The following is a 14,686-nucleotide window of genomic DNA, read 5'->3' on the forward strand; positions in this document are numbered from 1 at the left end:
CTAATGCCATAACACATAGCTAATGCCATAACACATAGCTAATGCCATAACACATAGATAATGTTATAACACATAGCTAATGCCTATAAAACATAGCTAATGCCTATAACACATAGCAGAATGATAAAAATGGACAAAAAATAAATGTCTTTTTCTGGAGCAAGTACAGAAGAATGAACCACAAGAATCTGAAATTGTCCACATGTATTAAACCTCCTGTTATCCTCAAATGTACTTTACACCTTTTATCCTTGGGGTAATTTTGACCCCAGCAGTTTAAACCTCCAGAAAATTATCATAATCAAAACGTATCCAGCTTTATGTTTCTTTGTTGACTACCTAAATAACAATTTAAATAAAACATTACCCCCACTTGAATTTAATTTAATTGAAAACCTTTATTTATCCCCGAGGGGAGATTCAGATGTCCATCACAGCATAACAGCAATTTAAAAACAGTTAATGGAAACAGTTAATACATAACATACACTTATTTAGTATGTGTTAAAAACAAGATGGACAAATACATAGGGCTAAAAAGAAGAGCTAAAATAGGGCTAAAATAGAGCTAAAAGTGGTGAATGGAAGAAAAGAAAAAGAAACAAGTCCAATCGTGATGTTAAATAATTAAATAAATTGGTTACAGTCCACAACCCAGCTCCTCCAGTCCACGGCAGTTAGCCCGTCCTGGCCCTGCCTGGTTGTGGAACCTGATTGCCACCGGCACAAAGGACTGCCCGAAGCGCTTTGTGGTATGTCGGGGGGGGGGGGGGGGGTAAGTATGTGGCTAAACGTGGACCGCATTGCAGTCAGCTCATCATGGAGGCGGTGACAGGGGTTCTCAAGGATAGCATACAGCTTCCTCCTCGTCCTCCCCTCGGCCACCACCTCCAGACTGCCCAGGTCCACTCCCACCACAGAACTTGCTTTTTTGACCAGTTTATTTATTTCGTCTGTGTTGGTGTTGCCCCAGCATACCACAGCGAAGAAGAGGGCACCAGCCACCACAGACTGGTAGAACATCTGCAGCAGTTTGCTGCAGACATTAAATGACCTGAGCCCTCTCAGGAAGAACAGTCTGCTCTGTCCCTTCCTGTAGAGAGCCTCGTGTTGTCCGTCCAGTCCAGTTTATTGTTCATGAGAACACCCAGGAATTTGTAGTTCTCCACCATTTCCACCTCCACCCCCTGGATGATGATGATGGGAGTTGGGGGCTTCCTCCTGCTCCGCCGATGGTCCACCACCATCTCCTTCGTCTTGCTGATGTTGAGCTGTAGGTGGTTTTCGTTGCTCCACTCTGTGAAGCTCTCCACCACAGCTCTGTACTCCTCCTCGTTGTCGTTGGTGATGTATCCAACGATGGAGGAGTCATCAGAAAAAGTTTTGAGATGGCAGTTCCCGGAGCTGAAGCGGAAGTCTGAGGTGTACAGGGTGAATAAAAAGGGTGCCAATACAGTTCCCTGGGGGGCGCCAGTGTTGCAGATCAGCACGTCCGAATGGCACCCCTGCAGTTTGACAGACTGTGGTCTGCCAGTGAGGTAGTTGAAGATCCAGGCCACCAAGTCGTCCTCCACCCCCATTGCTGACAGCTCCTCGGCTAGTAGTGGAGGCTGAATAGTGTTAACGGCACTGGAAAAGTCAAAGAATGTTACCCTCACTGAGCTGCCCGGCTTCTCCAGATGTAAGTAGGCCTTGTGGACCATATAGATTATGGCATCCTCCACACCGATGTTCTGCTGATACGCAAACTGCAGGGGGTCCGTAAAGCTTCTCACCTGGTTTAAGGTGCTCCAGAACCAGCCTCTCAAAGACATTCATGACCTGTGCCGTCAGAGCAACCGGCCTGTAGTCATTGAGAGTGGTGGGGCGTCCCTTCTTGGGCACCGGGACGATGAGGGATGTTTTCCACAGCAAGGGAACCTTCTTCAGTCTCAGTGAGAGGTTGAAGAGGTGTTGGAATGTGTCCTTCCCCCCTACGACTCCATTATACATCCAGAATACCTACTATGTGACAATAAAATAATATATATAAATTGCCATACATTTTTTTTTAAAGATCTTTGCTGCAAGTTTGTCACACTCTCGTTGGCCCTGTCTTGTTTGTCTGTCATCAAAGCGTGTGACACAAGATATATGGAATGTCTTTAGAGACATGGTGGCTGGAAATAGTGTCTGCAGTGTCTGTATTCCAAAGGCTTGCTGTTGCTTCTCCTTTTGATTTGTACACTCTAAGAGCAACCCAATGTAGGCTTGCAAGTGGGTCCCATCCAACTCCTTCCAACTGTCCCTATACACGTGCCTCCCCTCTAAATTCATCATCTCAATTGATGGTGTTATGAAGAGCTTGAATGCTGACTTTATGTCTTGGACATGGTTGACAATGTATCTGGTGGGGCCTGGAACCATTTTTATGATATTAGCAGCACTAAGCCTACCCCATCTGCACTAAGGGTCTCATTCTCATCAGAGGATGATGCCTCATAATCAGGGTCCTCCTCAATATTATCCTCCGTCTCGGACACATTCTATTCTATGTCACTTTCACCGTCAAAGAGTGAGAGGTAATTTTCAATTGTATATTGAGAGAGAACATGAAGAGAAACCACACAGCACCAAGATAAATGGTTTGAAAGGCTGCTATGCAAGCGTTTATATGTTTGCTCCTCCCTTATGTTGCATTTGAACAACCAGTGTTCTCGCAGGAACCATATGTCCCCATGTTGCTGGAAATTCTTGCAATGTGGGTATTATGCCCCCTTCCCTCCCCGTGTTTTATCAATGTCCTCGCGGGAACCGTATGGCCCTGCCCCCATGTTGTGGGAAATATCGAGTTCTCGTGGGTAGCCCCCCATCATGTAATGAGTGATTCTCGTCCTGCACGTATGGTATGTTAGTTTAGGGCCCTAAAGCAGAGGAACGTTTTTTAAGATTATAAATTTGCATGTGTGAAGAGTACTATATAGATAGTTATTCATATTTATTATTGTTATGTTGTAGAGGTGTGTGCATTGAAATGTCTGTAAAGTCTTGACGACATTGAAAATGAGGGTGACCTCAATTGTAATTTCAAGAATAAATAAAGGTTGATGATGATGTAATAGTCACCTCAATATCATCCTAAACAATCAAAACATTGCTATATACACAATATGTGTAGTTAAACAACAGTACAGTTAAAACAGCCTGGGGTCAAATTGACCCCAAAGAACACAGATGCGTACAAAGTCTGTACAGGACATTCAAAACATCATCATGTAAATTTTACATTTACCCATTTGTCTTCATTAAATTAGGAAAAGTCATGAAACAATAAGCCAAATTATGTCAACCATTTATTTAGATATGTTTAACATTGAATGAGGTCAAATTGACCCCAAGGATAACAGGAGGGTTAAGAGAGTACAATAATATTATATGTGTATGATACACAGCTGTCAGCCACCTAGTGAATACATGCTGTCATTCATTCATAATCCACTTGTGTAAAACTGTATTTAAAAAAAAAAACACTCAAAATCAAAACACTAAACGTTATATTCAATAATACAAGGACATTTCTAAGACTGAGATGATATGCCATTTGGAAGAATCGATACATCGGGACCAAATTATCGATAAATAAATAGGGGATATTTGTATTAGTATAAAAAAAAGAATTATATATAATTTTTTGTATTATTTAAACAACAAATGTATGTTTCTTTTGCAATTCTTTGTTGCCATCTTTAGTGTTACAGAGTTCCCCATTCAAAACTACCACAGTGATCCTTCTCATTTTATTAGTCGGTGGTCTCTGGATGTGATGGAGGAGTGCACTGCATATTTAATGCACAGTGCAGAGTTGCAATTGAATGAATTAATGAAGTTTATTTTTCGGTCTTGTTTACAGACAAATCAAACACCCGTGTGGACTTGCAAAAAGATTTTTTAAATCACAAATGTACATATTCAAGGCAAGCTCACACACAAAATCCAAAATCAACGACCGAAAAAAAGGAATAGGCTGAAGCACATGCTTATTTTTGCCTATCCTTTACAAATTCTTAAAAATAAAATATATTTTAATATAAAAAAAGAAAAACTTAAAATATGCTGCAAGATATAATTCAACTGAATTTACATGAAGACCTAGTATTTTAGTATAGTATAAAAAATATATACATACGTACATATAATCAATATATATATATTCTTTTTTACATATGCAAATAATCGATATGTGACGCCACTTATCGATATCACACAGTTATTGATAATTATCGATATATCGATAAGTGGTCTCAGCCTTAGACATTTCTTCAGCAGTAGATATTAGATTAGAACGTGTGTGTGTGGGCTCGGCTGAGTTTCTGTGTTTTGGTTTATGTTAGGTAGCGGAGAACGACGCTGCCTCCAGCCTCACTAACGGAGTTCAGACCAACACCTCAACCATCATACCAACAGTTCATGACATCACCACAGGTAGATATGTTGAGACACACACACACACACAAGTTTCAAGTTTGTTTATTATTTGTCACAACAAAATACAGAATACTTTATAATGAAATGCTTGTTTCTGTATGAGCCCCTGAGTGTGCTACATACAGTAAAAAGAAAGTATGTAACAAAAAGTCATTAAGAAGTAAGTAAAGTCAATATACATATATACAATACAGAGTAAAATGAGTAACAGTGAGGTTAGAACGCACACTGTCTTCAACTAAAGAAAGGCTCAGGCGACTAATAGTCATAACTAATGACACGAATCAAACAGTCCAATCAGTTGCATTTCCCACATTATTATTCTTCTGCAAATTAATGCACTATTAAAGCCACAATCCAGTTTCTTGGACCATCTGAAATGTGCGTGTGTTTACATACTGTATGTTTGATTTGTCGATGGAAAGTAAAAGTCCTTGTATCAAGAACTCAGTCCTTGTATCAAGAGCCCAGTCATATGCTGTCAGTCCTTGTATCAAGAGCTCAGTCAATCAATTGAAAATAATTTTTAATTAATCCTCCAATACCATATTTTTGTTACCCTTTTGTTTCCATTTTGATCGAGGATTGGGACTTGAAAGATCAAAGTATATTAATGAATGCTACTGTGATACCAGAGATCAAGTGCTCATGAATAATGTTTCCACCAAATAACTCGTTCAGCATCAACATATTTACTTTGATACAGATACCAGACTAAGTATCACAATACCGGTTCCAAAACTATACCACATAGGCAGAATCACAAACGGACAATGTAGAAAACAAGATACCGTACTTTTCGCACTATAAGCCGCACCTGACTATAAGCCGCAGCAGCTAAATTAAATGATGTGTACATATATAAGCCGCACTGGACTATAAGCTGCATGTGTTTTAATGTTTAATTACCATATGTAAGGAATGGAGCCTGCGTCTTAATTTGACTCAACACGGGAAACCTCACCCGGCCCGGACACGGAAAGGATTGACAGATTGATTGCTCTTTCTCGATTCTGTGGGTGGTGGTCCATGGCCGTTCTTATATTTAAGCATTACATCACACGCAGGAGTGGTTTGTGACCAATAAACCATGCCTAGGGGTGGTTGTTAGGCCCGAGGCGCAGCCGAGGGTCGTTAGACCCCCCTAGGCATGGTTTATTGGTCACAAATCACGACTGCACGTGGTGTAAAGCTTTTATACAACTGCCAGATTCATCCAACCTTATTTCTATACAATAAACACACATTAATCGAAGATTTATTGAAAAAACCATCCGCCAGAAAAAGTTGTTCCCACAACTCCATGTGGAAGCAGCTTGAAGTGCATCCAACCAAACTAACACATCCAACTGTGTATTATTGGAATGATTGAGAGAAGTTGCCTCATGTGGAAGCAGCTTGAAGTGCATCCAACCAACTAACACATCCAACTGTGTATTATTGGAATGATTGATTGAAAATTTTATTACCAGATGCAGAATGGGTACAATACAGTACGGCTCAATACACACAATTGTTAAGGGAATGCATAGGAAAAAAACGTTTTCTTCGCCCTATTTTTTTATTTATTTCTTTTAGCCTAAACTTAACCAGTTGGAAACCAGGGGTACAGTAATAAAATTAGCAATCAACCAATCAATCAATTCAATAGACCATGCTCACTTAAAACAGCGCTGCTTCTCTCTCAGTCTGACTCCCCCGCTGTTGCAGACAGGAGTGTGTGTGTGTGTGTGTGCGTGTGTGTGTGTGTGTGTGTGTGTCACAGTGTGTGTGTGCGTGTGTGTGTGTATGTGTGTGTGTGTGTGTGTGTGTGTGTGTGTGTGTGTGTGTGTGTATGTGTGTGTGTGTGTTTGTGGGTACGCCAGCGTCGGACAGTGAGAGAGAACGCTGCAGTCAGTAGCAAGAAGGAAGTAGAAATTTAAATCAATCAATTAATCTATCAATCAAACCGCGATTTTTCTTTTGTTCTAGATTGCCTCAAGACCCATCAATTACATCATCCAACATTGTTTAAAGGGCTAACACATTCCCCTTGACAGAATCGCTTCATATTTAGTCGTTTAGTCGCCATTAACATATCCATTTGTAAATATTATTGGCCACCTTCTTGTGATCCGGCGGAGTGATGTGATGTGGGTCGGTTGTGGGCGGGTCCTGGGCCAGCAGCGTGGATTGTTGCCAATAAAGACGTGTAAAATGACTGTTTCAGCCAATCAGAATCGAGAAATTTGCATGCCGTTGTATAATGAGCTTTAAGTTCCCACCTCTACAGAGAATGACTCCCATTGGGACACAATACTGTCGGACAAATAACAAGAATTAACTCATTTACAAGTTGTATTAAGTAAATAAGGGAACAGATAAATAACATTTCAATGCAGTAAAAAAAAGCAATATTTCGATTTTCGGGTTTTGTCCACATATAAGCCGCACCGTTATATAAGCCGCAGGGTCGAAAAATGGGGGGGAAAGTCGCGGCTTATAGTCCGAAAAGTACGGTAATCCTTTATTGATCCCCTTGGGGAAATTCGGGTGTCAAAGCAGCAGGGGGGGGTACAGGGTGGGGGATGCATAGCTTCACGGTACAAATACAATATAGTAATATAAAATATAATAATAAAGTAATATAAAATAGTAATATAAAAGTACAAACACAAGATAGTCCAGTGGTGAGAGTCCATTGTGGACTCCATTTTGGTATGAGTCTCTAGTGCAAAGAATCAAGACAGTCGGTGATGTGAGTCTCCAGTTCTCAAGTCCCGAGTTGTGACAGCGACAGCTCTGGCAGCAGAACCACACACCAAAATACCTTGGTGTGTATTCAACTGACACTGTTGACATGCCCACCACCAGGGGCGGACCTAGCACATTTGGCACCCTAGGCGAGCTTCACCCCCCCCCCCCAAAATCAAAACATCTTAACAGTTATACAGTAAAGTACTGCACCTTTATTTATTACAAGCAAGAACAAGAGCTAAGAATAAATGTAAAGTGCACACTAAAGAATTAAAACAAATAAACAACTTAGTTAACACATTCGGGGCCAGACCCGAGATATCCCGGGTTAATTCGCCATGCGCTGGGCGCCAAACCCGAGATAGCTCGGGTTTGAATCGTTATTTCTTTTATTCGCTATTGCCATTCATAATTCATCGGGGCAGCCTGTGCAGGCTGTTCTGAGTGTGTCTGAGATCGCAGACGGCAAATACCGCCACCTAACGCCTTGCGGCCGCTATTGCACTCCATTTGAAACTATGTAGTTTGTTTTCTGGGCTGAGCCGTGCGGGCGGGGCCAAAATTCTCCGGCAAGACGAGCGCTTACAACGATGCATCAACTAGGCTGCCCCCCCCCCCTCGTTCATATGCAATGCCGGATAACGTGGGACGGATTACCGCGACCAGTACTTGGAATGGCGATCAGATAATTGGAATATTTTTTTTGCATTACATCAGAGACAAGGTAAGGACAGTATATATCCAATCTTCGTTGATCTGATATTTTTTTTCTCCCACGATCGAAGCTGTCTGTGTGAATGTGTGTGTGCTGTTTCCCGTTGGTCACATCACAGCACGATAATCTAGCGTTGATTTCAGGAATATTCGATAATCAGGCGAAAAATGACCGTGATAACTGGATTTCACTAAAGGGCTGTTTTCGCGTCTTTCCCTGGGATTACTCAGAATCACCCAAACTATACTCATATTCACCACGGTATAAAACGGAAATGTACAGATGAAAAAATGATCTGTTTTTTGCATGTTGACTGGAAGAAACTCACTGACAATCGACAACGTTATTAGATCCATAGCTATAATATTTGATATCGTTTTCAGCACTGCAAACACGGCATTCTCCTCATTGAACAAAGCGCTGGCACGCAACGTCCCAATGCCCATAGCGCCCCCCTGGCGTCCAATGTGTTAACTCATTCAGCGCCAATCATGAGTATTGTAACTGAGGGGTACAATTCCCTGACTGTATTGATAAGTATGGTATCATTAAACCACTACCGTCTTATGTACATTCCTACTGGCCATACAGTACACAGGTATCTAATGATGAACACTTCCCCACAATGACTCGGTTCCACACAAAGCTGTATTTAAGTATTTATTAGCAGCAAAAGGTACATAATATACTTTACTTTACTTCACTTTGGATGCGCTTATAAGGCAAAGGAATGTGCGTAGGCAAATCAATAACGAATGTCCATTCTCATATTACGCAGGAGATAATCATACAACCTGAATCTCAGGGAATTATATCTATGGTACACTAGTAATATAGCGGGAGATACTGGTAGGGTCCCCCCGGTTGTAAGCCAGCAAGGGTAGAGGATTTGTCGGTAGTAGAGTCTGGGTCAACGATGATAAGGAGACTCCAAGTACAGGAGACGGTGCAATAAGATCTTGATCCACAGACGAATACAGCTGTTCTCCGTAGCATGTAGCTCCACATGGAAGAAAGCTAGCCGGCCTCAGACTTCTGAGAGGCAGACTCGACGTGGCTCCTCACAGGTTAAATCCCACACACTTGTGGGTGTCGGCGATTCTCCGCTCCATTAATTACAGGACCAAAAGCAAATATAATCCAGCCGAAAAGGGCTATGCAGTCGTCGGTAGGTTATCCAGTGTACATAATCCACACGGTCCTCGTCTAGGGCCCCTCGGGTGAAAGCGCCATGATAAGCAGCCCAGCCTGGATAAGCACTCTAGCTGATACGAGGAAACGTTGGTGATGCTGGTCACTGTAGAACTTTAGCCGCACGATACACTATACACAAATAGACTATTACTGACTTAATAGAATAGGTCGAACTCGACGGTACAGCGTTAAACTCTGACACTTCAGTTATTAATTCGCACGCGGTCTCAATGCTCTATTTGGGGCCAAACAGGCCATACTTCACCGCACGTCGTATCGTGGGTGAGGCTTCAACTTTAGTTACTAAGTGCTTCTGTATTCACCTGCGCCGTATTTATACGCTTAGATGAATAAACTAGTACCAGCTTTATTCCTGTCTCATATCCTTGCGCAGTACCGTTCATGTCCAGGCATGTCCCCGGCGGTGACTTTGAACCTGACTTTGGAGGCATGGCCTTGGCGCCTGTGGACCGCTGTCCAATAGGAGAATGAAATATTATGGTCTGTACTAGGCTAAAGGGATATTCCGTGTATATGTACAAGGAATATACAAGGGATATCAAACGATATACAAATATTATGCAATATATATCAATCAATAAATATATATATTCGGTTTAATCTGATCCTTCGTAACAAGTATAGTCGGGTTAACTCGCCATCGCTTGAGCGCCAATCACGAGTATAGTCGGGTTTTGGTCGTTATTTCTTTTATTAGCGATATCCATTCATTTTCATCCATCCAGCCTGATGTTATCGTTGGGAATGGGTCTGAGCTTGCAAAAGGGCAAATACCGCCCCCTACACCTTCCGGCTGGTATTGCACTCCACTGGGAATGGTATATATTTCTTTCTGGGACGATCCAAGCCATGCAGGCGTGGTTTAAATAATCAGGCGAGGTAACCTGATATATCTGCGATGCTGCCCCCCCCCCCCCCCCCCCCCCCTCATATGCAATGCTGTTGAACGTGGCACGGACCTCCGCGCCCAGTACTTCAAATGGCGATCAGATAATTGGATTCTTTCTTTTGCATTACATCAGATATGTATTTCTACCCGATCGATTCTGTTTGTGTATGTGTGGCTGTTTTCAGTGGGTGGGGGGGCGCGCTACGAGGGCCATTTCATGTATGCACGAGGAAGGACGATAATGATGATCTAGTGTTGATTTCAGGAAGATTCGATAATCAGCCGAAAAATTACGTGTTTTGTAGGGCTGTCTGAAAATACTTCGAAGCTTCGTTCGATGGGCATGGGATTCAAATATGGGAAAGAAATGCGATTATAAAAATAAAAAAAAACATGATTTTTTTTTTTTTTTTTTTTTTATCAAAATCAACTCTGCCTCTCTTTGTTAACTACAACAAGCAATGCTGTTTGTTATTTAAGATGAGGTCGGACTCTGCACTGACAGATTTGTGTTCATTGTGCTGCTTTTATAAAGCCTCAAATGACGGCTTACAATATTTCATGAAAGCAAAGTGTTTTGTTTGTCTAAGATTTAAAACGGTTTAAACTTTACAGCACTGACAAAGTTGAACAAAGTGCTGTACAAGTCCCACAACATAAAAAAAAAGTTACAAAAAAAAGAAATTATAATATATATATATATTTTTTTATCTCGAAGCTTCGAATTAAAATCGAATCTAGGCCCCGAAGCTTTGAATTCCAAAAATAAATTCGAAGGTCAGCCCTAGTGTTTTGGCTATTACCGCGTCTTTCTCTGGAATTACTAGAAATCACCAAAACTATACTTGTATTCAAAATGGTATAAAGCGGAAATGTACAGATGAAAAAACAATCCGTTTTGTACATGTTGACTGCAAGCAACTCATTGATAAGCGACGGGTGTATTAGACCCATAGCCATAATTTAATATATATTTTAAGCACTCGCAAATAAGTAATATCATACATTGGATAAAGCACTGGCACTAAAGGGTCACAGCGGCCTCTGCTGTTGGCGCCGGAAGTGTTAACAAATAATAATAATAATAATAATAATAATAATAATAATAATAATAATAATAATGATAATGATAATGATAATGATAATGATAATGATAATGATAATAATAATAATAATAATAATAACAATAACAAACAATAAAATAATGTGCAAATTTGCTTTAAAAGAAAATTAACACATTCGGGGCCATTGGGATTAGACGGGCCCACTCTGGGAGGCCAGCTTTTCATTACAACGTTTCACTGTGCGTGAGGTTGTTTGTAGAGCTAAATCTATATTTTATATTATTGCTATGTGTCCATTGTCATTGTCAATTGACAGTATAAACCTTCCCTTCAATATGCCATAAAGAAATAATTTTTTCATCAATATTTTCCCATTTTATAGCGTCGTGAATATGAACGTTGTATCGGAATGGTCTGGTATAATTCCTGCAACGCTAGTTATAGAGCGCTAAGCTAATAATGTTAAATCGATTGGCTTTCGGCCCTACACAAGCTAGAGTTAAAAATCAAAATGCATATGATCGGTATCATGTTCCACCATGAATGCATGAAAGGGGGGGGAAGTCTTTTCTGATTATTGATTACCAATAACGGCATTCGTTATTGCAACAAGATACGCGGATGGCTATGAGAACAAGGCCCGATCAGGCTGAAATTGATGTCAAATCGCTCTTACCTGTGGCCGGTTGGATTCCGAAAAGAATTTCCCAGTTATTTGATCGCCATCTGGTAGATCGATATGTCCATTGGCTGATGCTATATTCCTTTACTGCATACTGAATTCGGCGTCGCAAAAAGTATTCCAGGCGATCTGGTGAAGCCATAGCTTCAGGCTAACAGAAAAGCTAACCCGGAGCGGAAAAAAAAGTGACACCCGGTCTGCAACAGGGGAAACTGCATTCTTGAGACAGCGCAAATCCCAGGATCTGGCCGGTACTGCACTTTCGGAGTCCCAATATGCCTTTTCCAGCCAAAATACAGCTCCGTGACAACATCCGGGATATTAAAATAGAATAAAAGCAAAAACGAGTTTAACACGTACGTGGTTGGCCTTCAAAGGTTGGCTCCCAAACACGTATATATACGTGGTTGGCCCCGAACAAGTTAAGAAATGTAAAGTGCATTAAAACAAACAACTTAGCTAACAAACAATAATAATAATAACAATAACAAACAATAAAATAATGTGCAAATTTGCTTTAAAAGAAAATGTATTGTAAAATATGTTACACATGTCAAATAATCTAAATATAATATGCTAAATAAACAAACAAATAAATAAAATGTTCAAATTCACTTTGTCTCAAGAACTATTTACATTCCACTCCCTATCATCACACTTCAAGGTTGGCCTGTAGCTCCTACTAGTTTCCATTTACAGATGAGCAGCTTGCTGTTCTGACGTTCCTTCAGGTGGTTCTAGGTCTATAAATATAGAAAGAACACACAACAGCAAATATATTGACTGGATTTCACATTAAATTATTTATCATCAGGAACATCTATTGACACATTGCACTCACCTGAGGAAGCCGGCACAGCTGAGGTGCATGGCTGTTCCTTGTCAACTGATGCAGCAGGTGGTCCCAGATATTTTAAAAGTGAATCTAAAATGATATAACAATGTGTATTATCAACATTGACTAATTTCCATTTGTTAAATGTAGCTATTATTTAGTTAGTAAGCATTTGGACAGCCTGACATACTTTTTTCATTCCAAGATAGGCATAGCTCTTGATTAGTTGAATCAGGTCTGGCTAGCTAACGTTTGCTTGGCTAACTAGCAAGATTACATGATCCATTCGTTAATGTTGACATTGACAATACAATAAAAATTGCATACCTTTTACCTTGGCACGTTTCTCTTCTTCTTTTTTTATACTGCGCCCCGGATGGCTTTTTCCTCTTCATAGTTCTCTAACGTTAGTCTTTCTTTCCTCAGGGCTCAATTTTATAAACACTTAACCGATACCCATCAATGCACAGCGCTCTAGCATGTTCTGACTGTGAACACCTAAAGCCAAGGCTCGTAAAGACCGACCGACCGTTTTTGGCTCATTTTCCCTTATGTTAGAATTTTTTTTATGTACAAATAATGGTTGCAGATATAGAGGGGGGCGCCAAAACTGTGCAAAAAAAATAAAAGAAATAATATATATATATCTTTTTGTTGCTCCCCTCTGTAGGAAGCTCTGCCCCTGAAAGCGTGCACTCTCACACACACATACACACTGCTCTGGTCACACATCCACTCAACTCATAGAAAATACGGCATCAGGCTATTATTCTAAAAGTATCAAACTATCAATACTAATAAAATGGAGTATTGGACCGTTTTTAACGGCTGGGGAAATACTTTTCTAGTATTGCATGAAGATATTTAAGGATGAATTTAACTTAAAATAATCGTAATCGACTATGACCCTAATTAGTGAACTAGTGAAGGGCAGTCCTACAACACACTAATGCATGGTACCTACTCAACTACTCTACTCGCTTTTGGTACTTGGTACTTCGTTAGTTTTCCACTGCAGTTAGTACCCGCCGTCAGTATAGCTGGTCGTCATAGCGAGGGCGCCATGATGTCAACTTCAATGCGACACACATACATGCACGTATCGAAGCTAGCTATAAAGCTATGAAGATACCTTCAGTGTATTCTGCATCATTTATTGATTAAACAAAACCAACAGCAACACAATTGCTATGAAGATACCTTCACAGTGTATTCTGCGTAATTTTTTGATGAAACAAAACCAACATCAACACCAAGAACAAAGAGTTTAGTCTCACAAAAAGATAGCAAATTTTGTTAGCTATGTGTAGTTGGCTAATAAGTCACTGGTATCATAGAATAGAATATAATTACTTTAATCATCCCGATTTGTAGTGTAAAATTTCCCCCGGGATGATTAAAGTATTTCTATTCTATGATACCAGTGCCTTATTAGCTAACTACACGTAAGCTAACAGAATTAGCAATCTTTTGTACGCTAGCCACAATGCTAACTATTATAATGGTAAATCCCAGTCACATTAGCACGTAAGCTAACAAAATTTGTGATCTTTTTGTGAGACTAAACTCTTTGTTCTTGGTGGTAAATTGTGCTGATGTTGGTTTTGTTTCATCAATAAATTATGTATCCTTTTTTGTTTATTGCACTTTGTTCTTGCTGCAAACAAATAATGAATGCTAATGTTTAGTAGTCGCAAGGCTATTTAAAGATGGCGGGTTTAGTGTTTTGTGCAGGACATCCCCGTGTAGCGCAATGATAACGTAGTGACGATTCTCTCTTCTGACCAATCAGTGGTCTGCAGTGTTTCACGTAACTTTTTTCGTATCACTTCTACCCGCTTGGAACCTCGAAAAAGCAGGTACTAAAAAAGTACCCGGTACCAGGTACTATCCGCAAATTTTGGCAGTCGAGTTGAGTAGGTGCCATGCAGTGGAAAAGAGGCTACTGTTATTAGCTATTGTTTGGGGAAACCAAAAGGGATTCCTCCTTGTTTTATTTATTTATGTACTGTATTATACTGCTAATTTGCAGGTAGAATCAACCTTTTTATTTAGTATTATCATTATTATTTTATTTATATAAAAA

General features: G+C 40.2%; 1 protein-coding gene across 3 annotated transcripts in view; it reads left to right on the plus strand.

The window, feature by feature from the left end:
* The window catches only part of brd8b (bromodomain containing 8b), an 88,971-nt gene that overhangs the window by 33,678 nt on the left and 40,607 nt on the right, over positions 1–14,686 (plus strand). For all 3 annotated transcript variants that reach the window (XM_084331848.1, XM_084331850.1, XM_084331849.1), the window contains exon 10: positions 4,371–4,461. In XM_084331848.1, coding sequence (XP_084187974.1) covers positions 4,371–4,461 — 91 coding nt within the window. The remainder of the gene's footprint in view (positions 1–4,370; positions 4,462–14,686) is intronic.

The sequence above is a fragment of the Notolepis coatsorum genome (assembly GCF_963971535.1).
Source record: "Notolepis coatsorum genome assembly, chromosome: 16".
Taxonomy (NCBI): Eukaryota; Metazoa; Chordata; class Actinopteri; order Aulopiformes; family Paralepididae; genus Notolepis; species Notolepis coatsorum.